The sequence below is a fragment of the Salmo trutta genome, chromosome 21, assembly GCF_901001165.1.
Source record: "Salmo trutta chromosome 21, fSalTru1.1, whole genome shotgun sequence".
Lineage (NCBI taxonomy): Eukaryota > Metazoa > Chordata > Actinopteri > Salmoniformes > Salmonidae > Salmo > Salmo trutta.
In genome coordinates this window covers 44,217,702-44,244,454 of record NC_042977.1, presented here as the reverse complement: position 1 = coordinate 44,244,454, position 26,753 = coordinate 44,217,702, and the positions used below count along the sequence as shown (strand labels likewise).

General features: G+C 42.1%; 1 protein-coding gene across 1 annotated transcript in view; it reads left to right on the top strand.

The window, feature by feature from the left end:
- The first annotated feature begins 4,375 nt into the window (after positions 1–4,375).
- The window catches only part of LOC115157527 (hippocampus abundant transcript 1 protein), a 45,554-nt gene continuing 23,176 nt past the window's right edge, over positions 4,376–26,753 (top strand). Inside the window, exons 1-7 of the mRNA XM_029705868.1 lie at positions 4,376–4,660; positions 8,517–8,612; positions 18,526–18,588; positions 19,017–19,144; positions 19,929–20,043; positions 21,109–21,327; positions 23,368–23,481. Coding sequence (XP_029561728.1) covers positions 4,577–4,660; positions 8,517–8,612; positions 18,526–18,588; positions 19,017–19,144; positions 19,929–20,043; positions 21,109–21,327; positions 23,368–23,481 — 819 coding nt within the window. The 5' untranslated portion in view covers positions 4,376–4,576. The remainder of the gene's footprint in view (positions 4,661–8,516; positions 8,613–18,525; positions 18,589–19,016; positions 19,145–19,928; positions 20,044–21,108; positions 21,328–23,367; positions 23,482–26,753) is intronic.

Here is a 26,753-nt window from a genome sequence, read left to right as displayed (position 1 = left end):
TTCCCACATATGCTTAGCACTTGTTGGCTGCTTTTCCTTCACTCTGTGGTCCAACTCATTCCAAACCATCTCAATTGGGTTGAGGTCAAGTGATTGTGGAGGCAAGGTCATCTGATGCAGCACTCCATCACACTCCTCAAATAGTGTGTTTTGGGTCATTGTCCTGTTGAAAACAAATGATAGTCCCACTAAGCGCAAACCAGATGTGATGGCGTATCGCTGTGGTAGCCATGCTGGTTAAGGGTGCCTTGAATTCTAAATAAATCACTGACAGTGTCACCAGCAAAGCACCCCCACACCATCACACCACCTCCTCCATGCTTCACGGTGGGAACCACTCATGCGGAGATCATCCGTTTACCTACTCTGCGTCTCACAAAGACACGGCAGTTGGAACCAAAACCAAAGTTGGAACCAAAACCAAAACTCTCAAATTTGGACTCATCAGACCAAAGGACAGATTTCAGCTGGTCTAATCAAATCAGTTTATTTGTCACATGTGCCGAATAAAACAGGTGTAGACCTTACAGTGAAATGCTTACATGAAATGGCTAATGTCCATTGCTCGTGTTTCTTGGCCCAAGCAAGTCTCTTCTTATTATTGGTGTCCTTTAGTAGTGGTTTCTTTATAGCAATTCGACCACGAAGGCCTGATTCACACAGTCTCCTCTTTACAGTTGATGTTGAGATGTGTCTGTTACGTGAACTCTGTGAAGCATTTATTTGGGCTGCAATCTGAGGTGCAGTTAACTCTAATGAACTTGTACTTTGCAGCAAGAGGTAACTCTGGGTCTTCCTTTCCTGTGGCGGTCCTCATGAGAGCCAGTTTCATCATAGAGCTTGATGGTTTTTGCAATGGCACTTGAAGAAACTTGAAAAGTTCTTCAAATTTTCAAGAATGACTGGCCTTCATGTCTTAAAGTAATGATGACTATCATTTCTCTTTGCTTATTTGAGCTGTACTTGCCATAATATGGATTTGATCTTTTACCAAATAGGGCTATCTTCTGTATACCACCCCTATCTTGTCACAACACAACTGATTGGCTCAAATGCATTAAGAAGGAAAGAAATTCCGCAAATTAACTTTTAACAAGGCACACCTTTTAATTGAGGTGACTACCTCATGAAGCTGGTTGAGAGAATTCTAAGAGTGTGCAAAGCTGTCATCAAGGCAAAGGGTGGCTACTTTGAAGAATCTCAAATATAAAATATATTTTGATTTGTTTAACACTTTTTGGGGGGTTACTACATGATGCCATCTGTTATTTCATAGTTTTGTTGTCTTCACTATTATTCTACAATGTAGAAAATAGTAAGAAAAACCATTGAATGAGTAGGTGTGTCCAAACGTTTGACTGGTACTGTACATGTAGGTAGGGGTAAAGTGACTATGCATAGATAATAAACAGAGTAGCAGCTGCGTATGTGAAGCGTGTGAATGTGTGTGTGTGTGTGTGTGTTAGAGTTTTTGTGTAGTGTGTGTGTGGCTAGAGTCCAGTGAGGGTATATCGAGCCTGTGCAAGAGAGTCAGTGCAAAAATGTTTGAATAAATAAGAGATGGCCACCCGGACTATGTAAATAGTCCGGGTGGCCATTTGATTAACTGTTCAGCAGTCTTATGGCTTGGGGGAAGAAGCTCTCAAGGAGCCTTTTGGTCCTAGACTTGGCGCTACGGTACCGCTTGCCATGCGGTAGCAGAGAGAACAGTCTGTCACTTATATTTTTACATTTTAGTCATTTAGCAGATGCTCTTATTCAGAGCGACTTACAGTTGTGAGTGCATACATTTTTATATTTGTTCGTACTGGTCCACTGTGGGATTCGAACCCACAACCCTATCAAGTGCCGTGCTCTACCAACTGATCTTCCTTTTGACACCGCCTGGTATAGAGGTCCTGGATGGCAGGAAGCTCGGTCTCAGTGATGCACTGGGCCGTACACACTACCCTCTGATGCCATACCAAGTCATAATGCTCTCGATGGTGCAGCTGTAGAACTTTTTGAGGATCTAAGGACCCATGCCAAATCTTTTCAGCCTCCTGAGGGGGGAATAGGTGTTGTCGTGCCCTCTTCACGACTGTCTTGGTGTGTTTGAACCATGATAGGTCCTTAGTGACATGAACACTAGGGAACATGAAGCTCTCGATCTGCTCCACGACATCCCAGTCTATGCGAAGGGGAGGTGCTTGGCCCTCCTCCTCCTGTAGTCCACGATGCTGCTGTTGATGTTGAGAGACTCTTAAGAAGGCATCTGTGGTTCTCTAATGATGTCATAATGGAATTACACAAGACACAGTGCAGTCTGTTGTACTAATGCACCTTTGATTTTAGCCATGTACAATCTCATGTTATTGTAAAGGAAAGTATTTTGGGTGTCTCACCTGTGGACAATAGTATAACGAGGACCAAATAATTTTAATCCATAATACAAGTTCCTTGTTTGCAATGGACTACTTCTATGCCACCAAGTTTGGTACTTTGTGAAATAAATGTTCTATTTTATTGATAATTAACCTAAAATGAAAACAATACAGTCATCAGCATATTTGTGTTTTTCTGTTTTCTGTGAAATTGAGATGGATATTTTCACCTTGGTCCTCCTGTTTTTTTTTTTTTTTTTTACAATATATTTATTGACATATTTTCACATTTTCACAAGCATCTCCCCTAAAAAACATGACAATTAAAGGTTGACTCAGCTAAATGATGTAGACACGAGCAGCACTGGAGAGATTGCGATGAGCGAGATGCAAGACTTTGCTCTTAGACAGAATCTGCATGAGTTTGTTTCACAGAGTTACAATGTGAAGCATACGAGACGAAAACAGCGGAGAAGTTTAGCCTCACTTCAACGCTCTTAGTTGTTGCGTAAATTGACCGACAATGCTATTTACTTTGAGCATGTACTTCATATCGCTGAGTCTACCTTTAAGATAATGCACCTTCTCTCTCCCTCATAGATTGACTGACTGCCTGCTCACATCAGTAATTTTGTACATTACTTTATCAAGTATCACAAATTCATCCAGTTTCATCCAGTCTGTGTATTATGAATGGGGTAATTCCGAATTATACTTTACAAAAATGTAAATGCAACAATTTCTAAGATTTTACTGAGTTATAAGAAAATCAGTCAATTGAAATAAATACATTAGGCCCTAATGTATGGATTATGTGTGGGCATGGGAAGGCATAGGCCCACCAACTGTGGAGCCAGACCCAGCCAATCAGTATGAGTTTTTTTCAACACAAAAGGGCTTTATTACGGACAGAAATACTCCTCAGCACAACAAAAAATATAAACGCAACATGTAAAGTGTTGGTGCCATGTTTCATGAGCTGAAACTTAAAGATCTCAGAAATGTTCCATATGCACAAAAAGCTTATTTCTCTCTAATTTTGTGCATGAATTTGTTTACATCCCTGTTAGTGAGCATTTCTCCTTTGCCAAGATAATTCATCCACCTGGAAGGTGTGGCATATCCAGAAGCTGATTTAAACGGCATGATTATTACACAGGTGCACCTTGTGCTGGGGACAATAAAAGACCCCTGAAATGTGCAGTTTTGTAACGCAACACAATGCCACAAATGTCTCAAGTTTTGAGGGAGCGTGCAATTGGCATACTGACTGCAGGAATGTCCACCAGAGCTGTTGCCAGAGATTTTAATGTTAATTTCTCTACCATAAACCGCATACAACGTCATTTTAGAGAATTTGGCAGTACGTCCAACCGGCCTCACAACCAGTCCACGTGTATGGTGTCTGAGGGTGAGCGGTTTGCTGATGTCAACGTTGTGAACAGAGTGCCCCATGCTGGCGGTGGGGTTATGGTATGGGCAGGCATAAGCTACAGACAACAATGATGGCAATTTGATTGCACAAAAATACCATCTTGAGATCCTGAGGCCCACTTTTGTTAAGTTATCTGTGACCAACAGATGCATCTGTATTCCCAGTCATGTGAAATCCATAGATTAGGGCCTAATGCATGTATTTCAACTGACTGATTTCCTCGAACTGTAACCCTGTAAACTCAATGCAATTGTTGCATGTTGGGTTTTCACTTACATATTTGATGGACATGTCTCTGTGCCAAACAACCAATACACGAAGACGAGGTGAAAAGGTAACTAACTGTAGACTACTTTTATTAATTTTTTTTGTATGGTGAAAAGGGACAGATGAACACATGCCGCCTCCAATTAATTCTAATAATATCAGAGCATGTGTTACTGTACTGCCCGAAAGGATGTTCCTCTGTTCTGGCAAAACTTACAGATGATGTCGACAAAAATACATTTTGTAATCGATAATACAAACTTTTTACTGAACCTATCAAATCCAGAGGTTCCTCTTCCGCCTCCTTAGCGCCTGCCAATCAGGGCTAAGTGTCGTATCGGAGGGGCGGTTTGCTTTTTAAACAGGAAGATGGATCAAAATGAGGTGGGGAAATGTGCATTGGGTAATCACTTGCTATGTAGCCAGAGAAGGCGAAGTCAAATATTAATCATTTTCCAGAGCTTATTACTGAAGTTACCCCTCTGACATCAAGAATGGACATAAGTTAACAATGACGGGAGAAAAGAAGAAGAAAAAGCGGCTGAACCGCAGCGTTCTTCTGGCTAAGAAAATTATAATAAAAGATGGAGGCAGTGTGAGTAACGTTAGCTAACATATTTTGCTATTTTTCTTCGTTAGCCTAATACCTATGCACATTGACATGTTTTGCATGATATTTTATTTTGTTTTATCAAGTTTAGCTACCCGTCGTTTTCGGACTAGGCAGTTTAACATGTCAGCTCACTAGTGTCTCATGTTAAACTAGCAGCTGTTGGCTAGCTAACGTGAGCTAATGTTTGCTAGGTGGTACAGGTTGTAACGTTTATAGGAAACCAGACACGGCGAGCTAGCAAGTCAGCTGTTAGCTTTGAGCCACGCTTCATCCGAGTTTGTTTGGTGTTGTGTTTGACGTAAGATGTTGTTTTTTTTTAGCTTTAGATTCAAATTTAGCCTCAAGTGTATGCGATAACTAGTCAAGCTACTGTAGTATTCAAACAAAGCAAGTCGAACACCGTTTAACTCGGTGTCAGTTGTTTGCAATGGTGTAGAAAACATTAGGAACACCTTACAAATATTGAGTCGCACCCCCTTTTGCCCTCATAACAGTCTCGATTAGTCGGGGCATGGACTACAAGGTGTCAACAGCGTTTCACAGGGATGCTGCCCATAGTTGACAAGTTTAATGTGTCCTTTGGGTGGTGGATCATTGATGCACACGGGAAACTGTTGAGCGTGGGGGAAAAAAACAGCAGCGTTGCTGTTCTTGACACACACAGACTGGTGTGCCTGGCACCTACTACTCTCCGTTCAAAGGCACTTAAATATTTTGTGTTGCCCATTCACCCTCATGGATTGTGTATCATTCAGTCTCAAGGCTTAAAAGTCATTATTTAACCGGTCTCCCCCTTCATCTACACTGATTTGAAGTGGATTTAATAAGGAATCATAGCTTTCACCTGGTCAGTCTGTCGTTGAAGGAGCAGGTGTTCCTAATGTTTGTACACTCAGTGTAGATAAACATTGGATCGCTAATGCTGTGTGTTGGCCAATGAGAGGCTTTGAAGCAATAGTTCAGCCATGTTGGCACTCCCCAGAAGGAGTAGTCCTCCGTAGGAATGAATGGAATTCTATTGTATCTCAATTCGTTTTTTTTTTTTACTACTTCACCATCGGTTCAGTTATTTGAATTGCATTAGGTATAATTTTTTTTCTCTGCACTCATTGCGCAGTTTCTCTGTAAATCCGATCAAGACCAAACTGCAATGTTGTATGGTGTTGAATTTTCCATTCATATTTTTGTATCTTTTTTTAATGTTTAGCTCACATAATTTAAAACTATGCATTAAGGTGTCTGTAATAGAATAAACATTGCAACAACAACAAAAAATCATAAAATGCAATTATATAGCTTCCAAAATAGTTTTTACAGTGGTGGGGGAGAGCCAAGATGGAGGCACGGTGGCTTCAACACAATGGTGGGGTAGTATGAAGATGGAGGCGCGATGGCTTCAAAACAACGAGCCCTGTCAGTCATCTAGTGTGTGTGTGGTACCAGTCTAAAGTTTGGACACCTGCTCATTCCAGGGTTTTTCTTTGTTTACTATTTTCTACATTCTAGAATAATAGTGACGACCTCAACTATGGAATCATGTATTAACCAAAAAGTGTTAAATAAATAAAAATGTATCTTATTTAAGAGTCTTCAAAGTAGCCACCCTTTGCCTTGATGACAGCTTTGTTCACGCTTGGCATTCTCTCAACCAGCTTCATGAGGAAGTCACCTGGAATGCATTTCAGTTAACAGGTGTGCCTTGTTAAAAGGTTAATTTCTGGAATTTATTTCCTCCTTGACGTGTTTGAGGCAATCACTTGTGTTACAAGGTAGGGGTGGTATACAGAAGACAGCCCGGTTTGGTAAAAGACCAAGTCCATATTATGGCATGAACAGCTCAAAGATAAACGACAGTCAGTCAATGTGGAAAATGTCAATAACTTTAAAAGTTTCTTCAAGTGCAGTCGCAAAAACCATCAAGCGCTATGATGAAACTGGCTCTCATGAGGACCGCCACAGGAAAGGAAGACCCAGAGTTACCTCTGCTGCAGAGGATAAGTTCATTAAAGTTACCAGCCTCAAAAATTGCAGCCCAAATAAATGCTTCACAGAGTTCAAGTAACAGACACATCTCAACATCAACTGTAAAGAGGAGACTGCGTGAATCAGGCCATCGTGGTCGAATTGCTTCTAAGAAACTACTACTAAAGGACACTAAGAAGAGGAAGACACTTGCTTGGGCCAAGAATCTCGAGTAACGGTCTTTAAACTGGTGGAAGTCTGTCTTTTTAGTCCAAATTGGAGATTTTTAGTTCCAACTGCCATGTCTTTGTGAGACGCAAAGTAGGTGAATGGATGATCGCTACATGTGTGGTTCCCACTGTGAAGCATGGAGGTGTGGGGGGTGCTTTGCTGGTGACACTGTCAGTGATTTAGAATTCAAAACGCACCCTTAACCAGCATGGATACTACAGCGTTCTGCAGCAATACGCCATCCCATCTGGTTTGCGCTTAGTGGGACTATCATTTGTTTTTCAACAGGACAATGACCCAACACACCTCCAGGCTGCGTAAGGGCTATTTGACCAAGACGGAGAGTGATGGAGTGCTGCGTCAGATGACCTTGCCTCCACAATCACTTGACCTCAACCCAATTGAGATGGTTTGGGATGAACCGCAGAGTGCAGAAAAAGCAGCTAACCAGTGCTCAGCATATGTGGGAACTCCTTCAAGACTGTTGGAAAAGCATTCTTCATGAAGCTGGGTGAGAGACTGCCAAGAGTGTGCAAAGCTGTCATCAAGGCAAATGGTGGCTACTTTGTAGACTCTCAAATATAAAATATATTTTGATTTAACACTTTTTGGCTTACTACATGATTCCATATGTTATTTCATAGTTTTGGTGTCTATTATTCTACAATGTAGAATATAGTTCAAATAAAAACCCTTTAATGAGTAGGTGTTCTGAAACTTTTGACCGGTAGTGTATATATTTTTTTACAATACAAACAACGACATGCAGCCGGACACAAACATTGACAACATCACCCCTGCCCAGACCCACCTGCTCACACCCCCATCTTCACCGCCCCTATCACTCTCCTCCACATGGACTCAAACTGCACCAGGGGGCGGGTCAATGATCTTGATTGAGTAATGTGGTCCTTTGGAGCATGGTTTGGGTAGGTACTAGAATTGAGGGAGATGCCACTTGTTTATGTTGGCTATAGTCTTGAGCCAATGAGATCTCACATGTTCTCAACAATAATACTTTGGATCTCGAATAGCCTTTGACACGGTCTTGGTTACCTGCAGACTAGCTTGATCTAGGCGATGGCAGTCAGAATGAAACTAGCCGTTCTTGACATTACATTGCATGATTTGTGGTCTAGAACGAACACACCCAGCCCTGCCTTTACAGCCAACACTGCTTTCCCACCTCTCTGTCAAGACTCCCATGTCCCCTCTTCCATCTCTGGGAAGTGTACGCTTCTGCATTCCTCCCCACGCATGTAAAAGGATTGGATTGGTGTTAGCATGGGTAGGGAGTTCCATCATATTTCACCAGTCTTTTCCTTTTTAAATCGATGAACAGAAGTGAACATGTTAGTGGACACTTGGAGTTAGAAGGGCAGTCCCACTCACTATACTCAGCACCGGTTGCACCGGATGTTCACTCACACTGCACACACTACTTTTGAAACGAGTGTTGTCCGTTGGCTATTTTTAAATTAAAGTTTTGTGGATGTGCATACAGCATTTTGGAATTGTACGCCTGTCAGCTAATCTTTTTTTTTTCTTATTTTCTCCTTTCTCTCCCCCCTCCCTCCCTCCCTCCCTCCTTTTCTCTTATCTCTCTTTTCCGTTCCTCTTCTCTCTCTCTCTCTCCATGCTGTAGCCCCAGGGGATGGGTGATCCCAGCGTCTATCATGCTGTGGTGGTGATCTTCCTGGAGTTCTTTGCCTGGGGGCTTCTTACCACGCCCATGCTAACGGTATGTTAACCCCACCATCAAACCCCTGAGCACACCACACCCATGCTAACGGTATGTTAACCCCCCCATCAAACCCCTGAGCATGCCACACCCATGCTAACGGTAGGTTAACCCCCCCCCATCAAACCCCTGAGCACGCCACACCCATGCTAACGGTATGTTAACCCCCCCATCAAACCCCTGAGCACACCGCACCATGCTAACAGTATGTTAACCCCCCCCCCCCATCAAACCCCTGAGCACGCCACACCCATGCTAACGGTATGTTAACCCCCCCCATCAAACCCCTGAGCACGCCACACCATGCTAACGGTATGTTAACCCCCTGAGCACACCACACCATGCTAACGGTATGTTAACCCCCTGAGCACACCACACCATGCTAACGGTAGGTTAACCCGCCATCAAACCCCTGAGCACGCCACACCCATTGCTAACAGTAGTGATACAACCCATGCTCACGGTAGGCCAAACCACCACCTGTTCTCTAGCTTACATTGTTCTACGTACAGTAGGGAACAGGAAAGCCACGCCTGTGCTACGCGTGGTAGGGAACAGCCATGCCTGTGCTACATGTGGTAGGGAACAGCCATGCCTGTGCTACGTACGGTAGGGAACAGCCACGCCTGTGCTACGTACGGTAGGGAACAGCCATGCCTGTGCTACGCGCGGTAGGGAACAGGAAAGCAACGAACGCCTGTGTCTTCCACAAATTTACCACCGGCTAAAGCTATGACGTCTTGGGCCTAACGACACTCATGCCAATATATCCTCCAAACACCGGCTTCTCGGCCGTTATCACATGAGTAAACCAGCACCTGTCACACCTGAGACAAACTGCTCCTCTCAACTATTAAACCCACGGTTAGTGGTTACTTAGGGATACATACAGCTGGGATATACAATGCATGCTCATTGGCTACCTTGCCCATGATCACAGTAATCTACAACCCACCTTGCAACTGTATGCAAAACAAGCTTCAACAACACGTGCCCACGCTAGCCCACGCTAGCCCACGCTAGCCCAAATGGCCATCACACCGGAGGCCAAAGCATGCAGTACGCCTCGTGCCCTGAGTTTGTCCTGACCGCATTACCGGTCTGGGAGAAGAAATTGTATCGAACTCAAGCTCCTTGTTAAAGCGTAACTATAAGGTGTGTGTGGCTCAGTTGGTAGAGCATGGTGTTTGCAACGCCAGGGTTGTGGGTTCGATTCCCACAGGGGACCAGTACGGAGAAAAAATGTATGAAATGTATGCATTCACTACTGTAAGTCGCTCTGGATAAGAGCGTCTGCTAAAATGACTAAAAAGTAAAATGTAAAACATGATGAACCACCTAACGCAAACCGTTACATTCAGGGACTTTTCTATGCAGAAAACCATTTGGCGTGCCGCCTAAGTGTTTCGGGCTGCCTATGCCCCCCCCCCCCAACTTAAACAACTCAAATCAGATATAAAGTTTGTAGAAGAGATAATGGATATAAATATATATTTCAATAAGATATTCTTTAAGAACTAACAATCACCAAAATAAAAGCTTCACAGTCAGGGAGAATCAAAAATTCCCCAAATGATTCATTCAAAAGTATTTTGGTCATGGCCCCATTTGATTTTATAACGTTTGTGTCGCTCAAATAGCATAAGCGATGGAAAGATGTGTAGAATTGCTGGAAATTTGCTTTAAAACGGCAAATGTTATTTCAGCCTTATGGAAAGATGTGTAGAATAGCAAGAAATTAGCTTTAAAACCGCTAAATTGTCACTGTGTCCAACGAGGGCCTCTAAAATGTCAAGTCGGCGACCTCACCATTGGCCACCCTCGTGGCCATACCCCCGCCACGCCCACCACCTAAGCCCCATTTTGATCCAGGAAAAACCCTAATATTACAATGTTTCTCATCAATATCTCACATCTCTATAGGTGTCTAAGCCACCACTGAGCCAGCCCCATTGCACACCACCACTGAGCACAACAAGCCGCTCTGGATAAGAGTGTCTGCTAAATGACCAAAATGATAAGAACCCTCGTCCCCCAAAAGGACCGGATTGTATAAAGCATTCATAATGACTGTTTTATATTGCATTCATACCACCCACCCATTCCTAATTCTTTCCTAAGCCCAACCAGGGAGTGACATTTCCCCACAAACAGCTGCACTAACGGCTATGAATAATTTTAATTGATAATTAAATGTTGAGCGAGCCTGATGACGCAGCCTGTTGTGTGGATGAGAGGCTCTGTGTCGGTAGGAACTAATGGACTGAATATGTAAAGGGACATCAAACAGTGTATTTGAACATGGTCTCTTTTCACTTTCGAAAGGGCTTATCAGAAAGCGAGTGAGAGAGAAGTTCAGTGCAAGGTTGTTATAGGGCTGAGTCCCAAATGGCACCCTATTCCCTATATAGTGCACTACTTTTGAGAGGGGCCAATAGGGCTCTGGTCAAAAGTAGTGCGCTATATAGTGTCGTGGAATATTCTAATCAAGTGAGAGACATTGTTTGAAGAAATGACAATCATCTTTATTTAATTATTTTAATAATGAGCCTGGTCAACCCTTGGTTGTTGGACCGAGTAACTTTACACAAATGCAGATTACTATATATAGCGGATACTAACAATACTTAGTCGTGGTTGGTTCAACCCCTCCCATGCACACCAAGGAGCATCATAAGCCACTCTGGGTTCATCCTGTCATTATCTGCATGTGGGTTGTTGCCTTAACCCAGTCCTTCTCAAATAGTGGGGCGCGCCCCCCTGGGGGGGCTCGGAGCGATGCCAGGGGGGGCGCGTGACCCCGGGGAACACGCTTTTTTTTGCCCCGTAGTAGTTTTTTTTTTAATCGAACAAGATCACACAGCACAGAGCAGGAGATATGAAGTGCAGATAACAAACCCTTAAGAGACAACATGGAAAAATATTTAACAGGGATGAAAAGAAAGGCGGAGAGAGACGGAGATAATGAGACAAACGTAAGTCTCCCGAAAGCTAAGACGAGGAAATATGACGAAGCGAATGTAGCGCTTGGCTTCACTGTGACTACGGTGGGAGACGAGGAAAGACCGGTATGTTTACTCTGTCTAAAAATGTTGGCAGCGGACAGCATGAAGCCAAATAAATTAAGGCGTCACTTAAAGACATTACACCCCAATCACGCTGATAAGCCGCTTGAGTTTTTTCATCGAAAACGTGCCGAATATTGTCAACAATCGTCCCGCTTTGTGAATGCTACTTCAGTAAACCAGCGAGCACTGTTAGCATCATATAAGGTGGCGTACCAAATTGCTCAGTGCAAAAAACCCCACTCCATAGCAGAGGAGCTGATACTGCCTGCAGCATTAGACATGGTCTCTCATGCTGGATGACGCAAGTGCTGCAAAAATAATAATACAATGTTATGCAGAGGTGTACTTATAACAATTTTATAGACAAATGATACTATTTACAGTCGCGGCGGAGAGTTGGGGGGGCGCGAAATGTTTACTTCTTCCTAGGGGGGGCGTAACAGAAAATAATTGAGAAGCACTGCCTTAACCCCACCCTGGATTAGTCTCCCAGATGCAAGGACGATTTTGAGACAAGGAGGGATTGTTCTACTCCTAAGCTATCCCTAGTAAAAAAAACATTATTGTCTATGTAATGCAGTCTTTAACTCATTTGTCAGCTCAAGCCATCTCTGGTGACCATATGCCCAGATTAGCTGCAGGGAACTAGAGTGGAGACCATAAAAACACACACTATTAGGACAGAAATGTCTTTACTATTAGTTAAGTATTAATTGTTAAACATTTAATATCAAATCAGGTAAATATGTAATTTTTCTCTCACAGTAGGGTGCTATTTGGGACGGGGTCTAGATGTAAACGCGACTCCCCTCAATGGAAGAACTACTGAAAGAACTAATCATATCAGACAAACTATATACAATGTTCAAAAATATAAACCCAACATGTAACAGTTTAAAAATATTTTGACTTAGAGTTAATATAAAGAAATCAGTCAATTCAAAAAATTTCATTAGGCCCTAATCTATGGATTTCACATGACTGGAAATACAGGTATGCATCAGTTGGTCACAGACACCTTAAACACCATATGTTTCATGCAGCGTGACACATTTCCGTTGCATAGAGTTGATTGTCGCCTTTGGAATGTTGTCCCACTCGTCATCAATGGCTGTGTGAAGTTGCTGGATATTGTTGGGAACTGGAACACGCTGTTATACTAATCGATCCAGAGCATCCCACACAGGCTCAATCGGTGATTTGTCTGAGTATGCAGGCCATGGAAGAAATGGGACATTTTCAGCTTCCAGGAATTGTGTACCGATCCTTGCGACATTAGGCCATGCATTGTCATTAAAATAAAATGAGGTGATGGCGGTGGATAATTGGCACGACAATGGTCTTCAGGGTCTCATCCCGGTATCTCTGTGCATTCAAATATCTATAGAAAAAATGCAATTGTGTTAATATGTAGCTTATGCCTGCCCATACCATAACCCCACCGCCACAATGGGGCACTCTGTTTACAACGTTGACATCAGCAAACCGCTCGCCCACACGACGCCATCTGCCCGGTACAGTTGACACCGGGATTAATCCGTGAAGAGCACACTTTTTCAGCCTGCCAGTGGCCATCAAAGGTGAGCGTTTGCCCACTGAAGTCTACGCCGTACTGCAGTCAGGTCAAGACCCTGGTGTGGACGTCCTGGGCTGGTGTGGTTACACGTGGTCTTCAGTTGTGAGGACAGTTGAACATGCTGCTAAATTCTCACAAATTAACATTTTAATTATTTGGCAACAGCTCTGGTGGACATTCCTGCAGTCAGTATGCCAGTTGCACACTCCCTGAACTTCTTGAGACATCTGTGGCATTGTGTTGTGTGACAAAACTGTCCATTTTAGTGGCCTTTATTGTCCCCAGCACAAAGTGCACCTGTGTAATGGTCATGCTGTTTGATCAGCTTGTTGATATGCCACAACTGTCAGGTGGATGGATTATTTTGGCAAAGGAGAAATGCTCACTAATGTGTATAAACAAATGTGTGCACAATTTTGAGAAATAAGCTCTTTTTTTTGCGCTTGGAAAATTTCTGCCATCTTATTTCATCTCATGAAACAACCCTTATTACAAATTGTTTTTATATAATACTAAATATGAAAATACATTGTGTTGCGGTCCAGGAGATCATTTTTTCATACACTGCCTGGCAATGGCACTTACACGTTTACGATGGCTCCAGTCACATTTCTCCCCAACCAAACAAATGATAACCACAAACAATCTTTGAGCTACAATATTGACAGGCACAGATGTTCGTTACGGCACAAGGTAGCAAAATGTTTTGCAACGTAATGTGAAAACAAGTGTTTAACTTTTTATTATTGGACAAGTTCAGTAGAACCTCCCATTTCGGAGTGTTTTCGACCTTTAGTCTGCTCAGTCTAGGGCGGCAGGTAGCCTAGTGGTTAGAGCGTTGGACTACTAACAGAAAGGTTGCTAGATCGAATCCCCGAGCTGACAAGGTAAAAAACTGTCGTTCTGTCCCTGAACAAGGCAGTTCCTAGGCCGTCATTGACAATGAGAATTTGTTCTTAACTGACTTGCCTAGTTAAATAAATAAGTCTGGAGTGGAGTGTTAATGGTGCTGATCTTGACTGTTGTCCTGACTACATTTCAGAGACGTCAACATTTTAGCATTTTGGGTTAATCAGAGGGCACTGGGGAGACTAGAGATTGGCATCAATGTTCCCAGCTCATTGAACTACCAATGTACATTAATTTTCCTGCTGTGAAGCAGGCAAGAATAAGTACTTCCGGGTCTCGTCTTTAATCCTTCAGAATAAGAGTCCTATCCAATATACTTAGGGTGAAAAGGATAAATGTTATTATTAATAACAATATCGATATGTTTTATACTAGTTGTCATAGAAATAATAATTATTATTTGTATGATATATTATGTGAGTTTTGTGTATACATTTATATATGTACAGTAAGATTGGACTCACCTACTCATTCAAGGGTTTTTCTTTATTTTTACTATTTTCTACATTGTAGAATAATAGTGAAGACCATCAAAACTATTAAATAACACACATGGAATCATGTAGTAACCAAAAACGTGTTAAACAAATCAAATGTATTCTTAAAAGTAGCCACCCTTTGCCTTGATGACAGCTTTGCACACTCTTGGCATTCTCTCAACCAGCTTCACCTGGTATGCTTTTCCAACAGTCTTGAAGGAGATCCCACATATGCTGAGAACTTGTTGGCTGCTTTTCCTTCACTCTGTGGTCCAACTCATCCCAAACCATCTCAATTAAAAAAAAAAACGTAACCTTTATTTAGCTAGGCAAGTTAAGAACAAATTCTTATTTACAATGACAGTGGGTTAACTGCCTTGTTCAGGGGCAAAACGACAGATTTTTACCTTGTCAGCTCGAGGGTTCGATCAAGCAACCTTTCAGTTACTGGCCCAAGGCTCTAACCACTAGGCTACCTGCTACACTAAATTGGGTTGAGGTCGTGTGATTGTGGAGGCCAGGTGATCTGATGCAGCACTCCATCACTCTCCTGCTTGGTCAAATAGCCCTTACGCAGCCTGGAGGTGTGTTGGGTCATTGTCCTGTTGAAAAACAAAATGATAGTCGAACTAAGCGCAAACCAGATGGGATGGCATATCGTTGCAGAACGCTGTGGTAGCCATGCTGGTTAAGTGTGCGTTTTGAATTCTAAATAAATCACTGACAGTGTCGCCAGCAAAGCACCATCACACCTCCATGCTTCATGGTGAAAAACCCTTGAATGAGTAGGTGTGTCCAAACTTTTGACTGGTACTGTCAGAGCAAAAACCAAGCCATGAGGTTGAAGGAATTGTCCGTAGAGCTCCGAGACAGGATTGTGTCGAGGCACAGATCTGGGGAAGGGTATTAAAACATTTCTGCAGCATTGAATGTCCCCAAGAACACAGTTGTGAGGCATGTGGGCATCAGAGCAAAACATCTGACATGTTCGTGAGAGTGTCACCTTTTACACAGGTCATATCAGTGTGTAGCCCAAACTGTTTGGACGCTACAGACATAAGTTGGCAGATTGGCTATGTACTGACTTCAGATGAGTCCCAAGACACTTGTGGAATGGAGAACACCATTGTGTATGTGAGTCATCTTTTCATAGAGGGGTCAAAACAGTTTGTAGGCCAAACCGTTCGGATGCTACAAACTATTTTGTGAGAAGACCGGTTTTCCGGATGTCTTATGGACTGACAAACACTGCTGTAGCTATGCCACCTTTCACCGCAGATGCGGAGGTGTTACATAGGCGGATGCAGTGAATTGAGATGCATCCAATGCAACAAAAAACATCTCTTGCTTAAACTGATGGATTTTTTTAAAATGGGGATTTCTGTATTACGCTAATTAGATTTTCGCAGGGGTGCGGACATCGGCCTTATTAAGCGAATCAATGTGATCAGTAGATCTGGAACCTGTTAATGGCTACATTATGTTAATGATGATGAGCAGGCTGCAGACTTACACATTTTTAAATCAGCCCGAGGCCAACGATGCGTACCACAATATGCATCAGGTCAAGTGTTTTGGCTAGACTAATAAAATATTGAGGCAGTATCCTAGTGAGATCATGTTGCTGTTGGTTAGTGTCATCGCATTATCAAATTTCAGTCTCATAAAAATATTTATTACAAATAATCAATGATTCAACCTGTTTGTGCCCCAGTGCGTTGACTCTCTACCAATGTGATGAAGAGGATCTTGCGTATTATTTGAAACTTCTGTCTTACTGTTGGGTCAGCAATTTCTGCATTTTTAAGCTTATTGGCCAATCCTTTTTAAGGACCGCAAAATAACAATGGGATTTAAATGTTTTCTGAAGTTGATTATTATACCGTAAATTCCGGACGATAAGCCTCAACTTTTTCCCCAGGATTTGAACCCCGCAGCTTAAACAATGATGTGGCTAATATATGGATTTTTCCCTCTTTCAATTTTTTTTGTAAAAAAAAAACATTCTGTGACGTGCTCAGTTTTTTGGCGGCATGAAGCTTTCATAAGACCAATGAAATTGCCGAACGGGTTAAGGTCAAACAACTTTTTTGTTTACTGTTTAGATTAAATCGAGCGCTCTCAAACTTTCCATCATTCTGATTACGGTAGTCATTTTGTCACCCTCATCATGGCAAAGACACGGAGAAATGCATATGATGCAGCTTTCATGTTGAAGGCGATTGATCTGGCTGTTGGAAAAGGAAATAGAGCTGCTGCAAGGGAGCTTGGTCTTAATGAGTCGATGATAAGACGTTGGAAACAGCAGCGTGAGGAATTGACTCGGTGCAAAAAGACAAAAAAAGCTTACTGCTAATTTTTTATTTTTTGTTACAAGCCGTGTTTCGTTAAAGCCTATTTATTTTTGTTACAAGCCGTGTTTCGTTAAAGCCTGTGTAAAATTAATTTGTTTCAATGTACCGGTAGGCACCTGCGGCTTATAGACATGTGCGGCTTATTTATGTTCAAAATAATATTTATTTTTCTATTCAGTGGGTGTGGCTAATATTCGGGTGCGCTTAATAGTCCGGAAATTACGGTAATACAATTATTGTTATGGTAACAGTAAATGCAAATAACAATCTAGTAATCATTATTCTTAATGTTGTAAACACTTCTATGATATTATGTAAAGCCTAAACTTTTTTTATTTCTTTTTTTATATTGTTAAATACATTTCTAAGTCTGCTAGGATTTCCTCCTAATTTTATTTTTTACCTTCTTCATTGTGGGACTTTTATTTTGAAGGGTATCGCCGAGGTCCCGGCCTTTAATCTTGCTTCTCTAGGTTTGTTGAGTCCATGTCCTCCTGACCAATACTCAGACCCTGTCTGTGTCATAAAGGGCACATTATTCCCTATATAGCGCACAAAATTTTTGACCAGGGCCCATAGGGAATAGGGTGGTACCACTTGGAATGCAATCCTATAATTTGTTCTCTCCGTCCTGTCTGACTCTGAACATGCACAGGGTCATGTTCCTACTGGTGTCAATGACCCCCTCCCCCACTTCTTCTCAAGCTGCACCCCCCACCATCTCAAATACTATTGACGTTTTTAAACTGCATGGCATTGATTTAGCCCATGTATTTGGACTGCCGTGCCTGGCTTCTGACCTCTGTGCATTTGAGAGAAATGATACAATGTGCCTGCTTGCCTCAGTGTGTGTTTCGGTGACCTTCCTTAGACCTCCCTTCAGTTAACAATGAAACAAAACGTTGTACTTTAAAAGATACCTAACTTTACACAGTGTGCTGGAGTCCCTTCGACCTTTCTACCTCCTGTTTTTTAGTTTCTGTGACCTAACTAATTGTATTTGTTCTCTCAGTATCTCAGACGCAGAAAGGTCACGATCAAATAATGAAGTGGATATCGTGTAATGGGTATTTTCCTGTGCTGTAGTTTGACTAAATGTTGACTAAGTGAACATTTTTAAATACTTGTCATTTAGCAGACTCTTTATCCATAGCGATTTACAGTTTGTGCATTCATCTTAAGATGGCTAGGTGGGACAACCACATGTCGTTGTAAATTACTTTTTTCTTCAAATTACCCATCAGCAATGTCAAAGGCATTCTTTTTTTTGGGGGGGGGGGGGGGGGTTACTGTAGTCAAGACCAGTCACCTTAGGTCATAAGTTTGTTACCCTGTACTAATACAGACACAAGTTATTTTTGTTTTGTCTCTTTTTATATCGAAGTCGATATTGTGAAAGTGAATGCATGAGTACTTTCCTCTGCTTTAGTTTGACTAACACTAAAGTGTTAACCCACACAGTACAGTATCTTACTGTAGGCTACTGTATGGACACAACAGTTGAGGTGTTGTCTGTGTTTGTTTCAGGTCTTACATCAAACATTCCCTCAACACACATTCCTGATGAATGGGCTTATTCACGGTGTCAAGGTAAGATAACGACAGTTTACAGCGGCCTAGCCTGTTGGAGTCTAGCCTGTAGCTAGGACACTCATTATGTAAACTCGCCGTGTTCCATTTTAATCTCCGGTTGTTAATGTAGTTGGGTGTGTAGATGCTGTTAATCTCTTGTTGACTATGTAGTGGAGCGTTTCAATGATGTTAACCTCGTTGTCTGTGTAGATGTTGTTAACCTCAAGTTGTGTGTGTGTGTGTGTGTGTGTGTGTGTGTGTAGATGAAAGGTGGGAGTGTGTATGCCTAGTATAGTAGGTTGTATCCTGGGAAAGCATGGACTACTGAACTAGAGCCACAAACAGGACCTGTGAAAGATTATCTATGTTAACTGTTAGTTACTCATTATTTCAGTGCACAGATCACCAAGGTCTCATTCCCCTCCCTCTCTCTCTCCCTCCCCTAGGGTATTTTGTCGTTCCTGAGTGCTCCTCTGATTGGTGCGTTATCAGATGTATGGGGTAGGAAGTCCTTCCTGCTGCTAACAGTCTTCTTCACCTGCGCCCCCATCCCCCTCATGAAGATCAGCCCATGGTGAGAACACACACACACACACACACTACATCTAAATGGGCTGTGATTGTGCAGAGCCAGATTAATAAAAAAGCATGGTCAACTTCAAGTGTGTAGAGACATGACGGTGTTTTAAAGATGCACTGTGCCGCCATTTCCTGGTTGCTACAGTTCTAATTTCAGTTTGTGACAAAAAACAAGCAAGTGTAGTATAGGGCCTTCAAACTCTGGACATCCAAGCCAGTTCCACTGCATTTTTGTTAATTGTTTCCCTCTAATTAGGGACTGATTTTAGACCTGGGACACCAGGTGTGTGCAGTTAATTATCAGGTAGAACAGAAAACCAGCAGCCTCCGGACCTCGTAGGGTAAGCGTTGAGTACCCCTGGTGTAGAGAATCATTGTACCATCCAAAACCGCTGTGAAATACATTTTCATAACCAAAACAATTGTATTTTCAGCTGTTTGAAGCTGGTGTACAAAACCAAAAGTAAAATACACACGAAGGGAAGCATAGAAACAGCGCACATAGAACAGATCTACCACTTCTTAGACTTGCTTTCAATGTGACTGACAGATCTATAACACACTTCTATGTGCATTGGGTCGGGTTGTCCAAAAAGTTACATATTGCAGCTTTAAGTTCTAGAGTAGATTAAGCAGCTGGCCGCCGTATCGGTCGTTTCCCTGTGGTTCAACAGGACCTCCACTGTAGTGGTATCCACAGTCACAATAGAGATATACAGACTTGCTAACATATCACCTGACTCATCTCTTCTCCTCCCTCCTTCCCGTCCTCTCTTCAGGTGGTACTTTGCAGTCATTTCCATGTCTGGTGTGTTTGCCGTCACCTTCTCTGTGATCTTTGCGTATGTGGCGGACATCACGGCAGAACACGAGAGGAGCACAGCCTACGGATTGGTGAGGAGGGAAACTAAATAACAACCTAGATGGACATCCTATAAGTGTTATTTTTGCTGTTTTATATATATGCGACTCCGGGATGCTGGCCTTCTAGGCAGAGTTGCAAAGAAAAAGCCATATCTCAGACTGGCCAATAAAAAGAAAAGATTAATATGTGCCAAAGAACACCGACACTGGACAGAGGAACTCTGCTTAGAAGGCCAGCATCCCAGAGTCGCCTCTTCACTGTTGACGTTGAGACTGGTGTTTTGCGGGTACTAGTTAATGAAGCTGCCAGTTGAGGACTTGTGAGGCGTCTGTTTCTCAAACTAGACACTCTAATGTACTTGTCCTCTTGCTCAGTTGTGCACCGGGGCCTCCCACTCTTTCTATTCTGGTTAGAGGCCAGTTTGCACTGTTCTGCGAAGGGAGTAGTACACAGCGTTGTACAAGATGTTCAGTTTCTTGGCAATTTCTCGCATGAAATAGCCTTCATTTCTCAGAACAAGAATAGACTGACGAGTTTCAGAAGAAAGGTCTTTGTTTTTGGCCATTTTGAGCCTGTAATCGAATCCACAAATGCTGATGCTCCAGATACTCAACTAGTCTAAAGGCCAGTTTTTTTTTGTTTTTTTTGGTGTATTATTTTTTTTTTATTGCTTCTTTAATTAGCACAACAGTTTTCAGCTGTGCTAACATAATTGCAAAATGGTTTTCAAATGATCAATTGGCCTTTTTAAAATTATAAACTTGAATTAGCTAACACAACGTGCCGTTGGAACACAGGAGTGATGGTTGCTAATAATGGGCCTCTGTACGCCGATGTAGATATTCCATAAATAATCTGCCGTTTCCAGCTACAATAGTCATTTACAACATTAACAATGTCTGCACTGTATTTCTGATCAATTTGATATTTTAATGGACACATTTTTTTGCTTTTCTTTCAAAAACAAGGACGTTTCTAAGACTTTTGAACTATATATAGATAGATACATACTCCTGATTTTAGAATGACTAGTTCTCTCTCCTCTCCCCTTTGTCTCCTTTATCTACTGCCCCCCCCCCCCCCCCCCCCTTCAGGTGTCTGCTACCTTTGCAGCCAGCCTAGTAACAAGCCCGGCCATTGGAGCGTACCTGTCGGAGACGTACGGTGACACCCTGGTAGTGATACTGGCTACTGCCATCGCCCTGCTGGACATCATTTTCATCCTGGTGGTCGTCCCCGAGTCGTTGCCCGAGAAGATGAGACCAGCCTCCTGGGGAGCACCCATCTCCTGGGAGCAGGCTGACCCCTTCGCTGTGAGTACTATACTATATAGTAAAATATTATAGTACTGTAGTATACTACCTCCTAGGAGCAGGCCGACCCCTTCCCCTTCATCATTTTCTTTAGGAATTTAGTACAGTAAAAGTTGTCAAATATAAATAGTAAAGTACAGACGTCCCCAAAAACGACTTAACTTCTTTGGGCTATTTGGGACGCTAGCGTGCCACCCGTGGCGCACCCTATCAACAGCAGGTGCATTTCAAGAGCGGCAAATTTGAAACCAAATAAATGTCAAAATTCAAATTTGTCAAACATACAACTATCTTACACCCTTTGAAAGATAAACATCTCCTTAATCTAACCACGTTGTCCGATTTCAAAAAGGTTTTACGGCGAAAGCATAAAGTTAGGTTATGTTAGGAGAGTACATTGACAATAGCTGTGTGTAATGTATTGTCAATTCAAAGACAGGCGTCACCAAAACCATAAAATCAGCTAAAATTATGCACTAACCTTTTACAATCTCAATCAGATGACACTCGTAGGACATTATGTTAGACAATGCATGCATTTTTAGTTCTATCAAGTTCATATTTATATCCAAAAACAGCGTTTTACTATGGCGTTGATGTTCAGGAAATCGTTTCCCTCCAATAACCGGCAGTCAAGTCATCACAACAAAATAATTAATTAATATTAGAAAACATTGGTAAAATATTATATTGTCATTCAAAGAATTATAGATTTACATCTCTTGAACGCAATCGACTTGCCAGATTTAAAAATAACCTTACTGGGAAATCACACTTTGCAATAATCTGAGCACTGCGCCCAGAAAAATACGCTTTGCGATACAGACTAACCGCCATGTTGGAGAGATCTAATATCGAAAATACTATGTAAATAATCCATTACCTTTTGATTCTCTTCATCAGATGTCACTTCCAGGAATCCCAGGTCCATAACGAATGTAGTTTTGTTCCAAAAAGCTCCCTGTTGTTAGCACATGATCTAAGCCAGCCGGACTTCACTTCACGAACGGAAAAAATATATTTACGTTCGTTCAAACATGTCAAACATTGTATCGCATAAATCATTAGGGCCTTTTTTAACCAGAACATGAATAAAATTCAAGGCGGACGATTGGGTTCTCTTTTAAAACGTATTGGAATGAGAGTACCCAACATGAACTCGCGCGCCAGGTGTCTAATGGGCCATCACCGTTCCAAGGCTCTTGTTCGGTCAGATCTCAGAGTAGAAGACTCAAAACACTTTGTAAAGGCTGGTGACATCTTGTGGAAGCAATAGGAAGTGCCAAAATATTCATCAGCCCCTTTGTTTTTCAATGGCATAGGCTTAAAGTCAATTCAACACATCAGGTATCCACTTCCTGTCAGAATCTGTCTCAGGGTTTTGCCTGCCAAATGAGTTCTGTTATACTCACAGACACCATTCAAACAGTTTTAGAAACTTTAGGGTGTTTTCTATCCAAACCTGAACAATAATATGCATATTCTAGCCTCTGAGTTGGTGTAGGAGGCAGTTAAAAATGGGCACATATTTTTTCCAAAATTCTCAATGCTGCCCCCTAGCCCATAGAGGTTAAGTAGTACTTTTACTTTGGTACTGTACACCACTGCAATGTTGTCATTAGCTAGCAAAGTTAGCTAACGTTAGTCCAAAATAGCTAGCAATGCTATCTCAAATCTCTCAATATAAGCTAGCTAGCCAACGTTATACTGCAACTAAAGTCAATCTCGTGACATCAAAATGATGACAAAAGGTTTTCCTACTAATTATTTGCATTCTTTAGAATTGTCATTGTGTTTTCAAGTCATGGTAATGCTCTTTGGACGGAATCGTCATCAGCGCCTAATGAGGATACATTGAGTAGTTGGGCATCAGTCCTAAAACGACCATTCAAGACAATATTGGTGCGACTATGAATTCTGTCATTTTGCTGAATACCGTTCTGCCTGAGGGGAGCCTCTATCTCTAAGGAACAGGACAACCGATCTGTGTTTGACAACAAAATGTATCTGAATCTAATTTATTCTATGTCCCCTCTCCAGTCTCTGCGGAAGGTGGGCCAGGATTCCACGGTGCTTCTCATCTGCATCACAGTGTTCCTGTCTTACCTACCTGAGGCCGGACAATACTCCAGCTTCTTCCTCTATCTCAGACAGGTACTGACAACACCTAGACTCACCTCACCTCCTCCAGGGTTCTCCAACTGGCGGCCCGCAGGCCGAATTTGGCCCGTGTGGGATTTTTATTTGGCCCGTGTGGGATATATATAGATAGATAGATAGATATATATATATTTATATATTTTTTTTTACTTGATCAGGTTTTACACAGACAACAAAACAAACTGTACCACACAGACGGAGTCCTGGGAGTTAAGTAAAAATACACTAAAAATAATAGAAAAATTTGCAGTTGTAAAATAAAAACACAGCCGTAAGATTTATGTGGCATTTATGGGAGGTTTTCTACATAGGACCATAATGGTGACCAAATATTCCAGAACTTCTCAGTATTCTCATGCAGGTCAAAAGTGATTTTTTTTTTTTTTTTTTTTTTTATTTTTTTTTTTTCTCCTGCGAGTATAATAGCAGGAGCCTGAAAGCCACATCCTCGCAGACAGTATTTCAGGTGTGGACATCAAAAATATTTTAACAAACTAGACAAGAGTATTAAACAGATGTTCAGAAGTGTCAGGATCATACACAGTGTTAGTCAAAATAAAGAAGTTATAGGTTTGTTGAAAGAGCATATTGTCTAAGATCTTCTGAATCTGTAAATTAACCTCCTCCCATTAAGACTGGATTCTGTTACAGTCCCAAAATACATGCGCGAAGGTGCCAGTATCTGGTTGACATTTTGAAACGAATGAAGGCAAACCGGTGTAAACTAGGTTCTATGAAATAATTTAACATTTTAGATATTGTATGCTTATAGAGGTGGATTTGGGGGAAGACCCTTTCACAGATAGCAAGCAGTCCAGTCCTCATCACCAAATGCACTCAATGTCTCTCTTCCAAAATATGTCTCAATGTCAGATTAAATCCCTCCGAGCAGTAGAATTTGAAACGTTTTTTCAACCACAGTAATTTGAAAACAGTTTACCCACTTTTTAACTAGGCCTGTCAGTTAAGAACTAATTCTTATTCAGGGGCAAAGTGACAGTTTTAAAAAAAAATTTACCTTGTCAGCTCGGGGATTCGATCTTGCAACCTTTTGGTTACAAGTCCAACGCTCTAACCACTAGGCTACCTGCCGCCCTGCCCGATTTAAGGGCAATCGGTGACCAGAGTGATAAATGGTCTGGATTCTCTAAGTATCTCCTTGCATTTCTCCAAACTGTGTGTATTACATACTATAAAATGGTCAGATAAGGCCTGCATTTTTTTCACAATTATTGATAAATGGTAAAGAACAACGCCCTCCCTTCGGCAAGTCAGATCACGACTCCATTTTGCTCCGCCCTTCCTATAGGCATAAACTCAAACAGGAAGTACCCGTGCTAAGGACTATTCAACACTGGTCTTACCAATCGGAATCCACGCTTCAAGATTGTTTTGATCACGCGAACTGGGATGTATTCCAGGTAGTCTATGAAAATATAATTGACGTATACACGGACATGGTGACTTAGTTCATCAGGAAGTGTATAGGGGATGTTGTTCCCACTGTGACTATTAAAACCTACCCAAACCAGAAACCGTGGCTAGATGGCAGCATTCATGCAAAACTGAAAGCATTTAACCATCCCAGGTGACTGGGAATATGGCAGAATACAAACAGTGTAGTTATTCACTCTGTAAGGCAATCAAACAGGCAAAATGTCTGTAAAGAGACAAAGTGGAGTCGCAAAATAACGGCTCAGACACGAGACGTATGTGGCGGAGTCTACAGACCATCACAGATTACAAAGGGAAAACGAGCTATGTCGCAGACACCATCTTGCTCCCAGACAAGCTAAACCACTTCGCCCGCTTCGAAGCTAACACAGTGCCACCGACGCGGCCCGCTCCCAAGGACTGTGGGCCCTCGTTTTCCGTGGCCGACGTGAGTAAGACATTTAAACGCGTTAACCCTCACAAGACTGCCGTCCCAGATGGCATTCCTAGCCACGTCCTCAGACCAGCTGGCTGGAGTGTTTAGACATATTCAATCTCTCCCTATCGCAGTCTGCTGTCCCCACATGCTTCAAGATGTCCACCATTGTTCCTGTACCAAAGAAAGCAAAGGTAACTGAACTAAATGACTATCGTCCTGTAGCACTCACTACTGTCATCATGAAGTGCTTTGAGAGGCTAGTAAAGGATCATATCACCTCTAACTTACCCTAGACCCACTTCCATTTCCAGTTCACCCATGACTGCGTGGCCATGCACGCCTCCAACTCAATCATCAAGCTTGCAGACAACACAACAGTAGTAGGCCTGATTACCAACAATGATGAGACGGCTTACAGGGAGGAGGGGAGGGTCCTGGTGGAGTGGTGCCAGGAAAATAACCTCTCCCTCAATGTCAACAAAATGAAGGAGCTGGACTTCAGGAAACAGCAGAGGGATTACATCCACATCGACGTGACCGCAGTGGAGAAGGTGGAAAGCTTCAAGTTCCTCGGCGTACACATCCCTGACATTCTGAAATGGTCCACCCACACAGTGTGGCGAAGAAGGTGCAACAGCGCCTCTTCAACCTCAGGAGCATGAAGAAATTTGGCTTGGCCCCTAAGACCCTCACAAACTTTTACAGATGCATTACAGAGCATTCTGCACCGCAACTGCACCGCCCGCAACCGCAGGGCTCTCGAGAGTGTCACGTCTCTGACTAAATTATGAGTTGCTATTTTTTTCAAATCGAATACCTAACGTTTAATTGATTATGTGATTGAATTAAACCATGCAACAATTAAACCATTAATAACCTGGAGCACCATAGAAGCATTCATTTATATAGAGCGGTTATCTCCCGAATCCACTCTTAAAGATCTGAATATCTTTATCAATAAGTCAATTATTAATCGTCACCTTATTCAGTCTCATTCTGATTGTCGTAAAGTACTTGGTTATCTGCACGAATCCTGGCTAACAAGTTGAATCAGCAACACACAAATTGGCTTAATTATTTATTTACTAAATACCTAAATCACAGTTACATATATATTATATATATACACAGGATAGATCATACATTGATTACTAATCATGTCATGAAAAGTCCCTAGTGGACTAATCCGATATGACGGCTGGTTACACAAAGGAAGGGGGTTGGGTTTGAATGAAAGAGCGGGAAGACTGAGGGACAAAGGGATTGAGTCTCTATCGGACCTTGAGAAGCTATGCTACCATAAAGACAATCTTATGCATTCTAATAACCGCCCATTCAGAAAAGGAAAATGCAAGATATATATTTACTCTGAGCTGCCTTCGATAAATGGGTT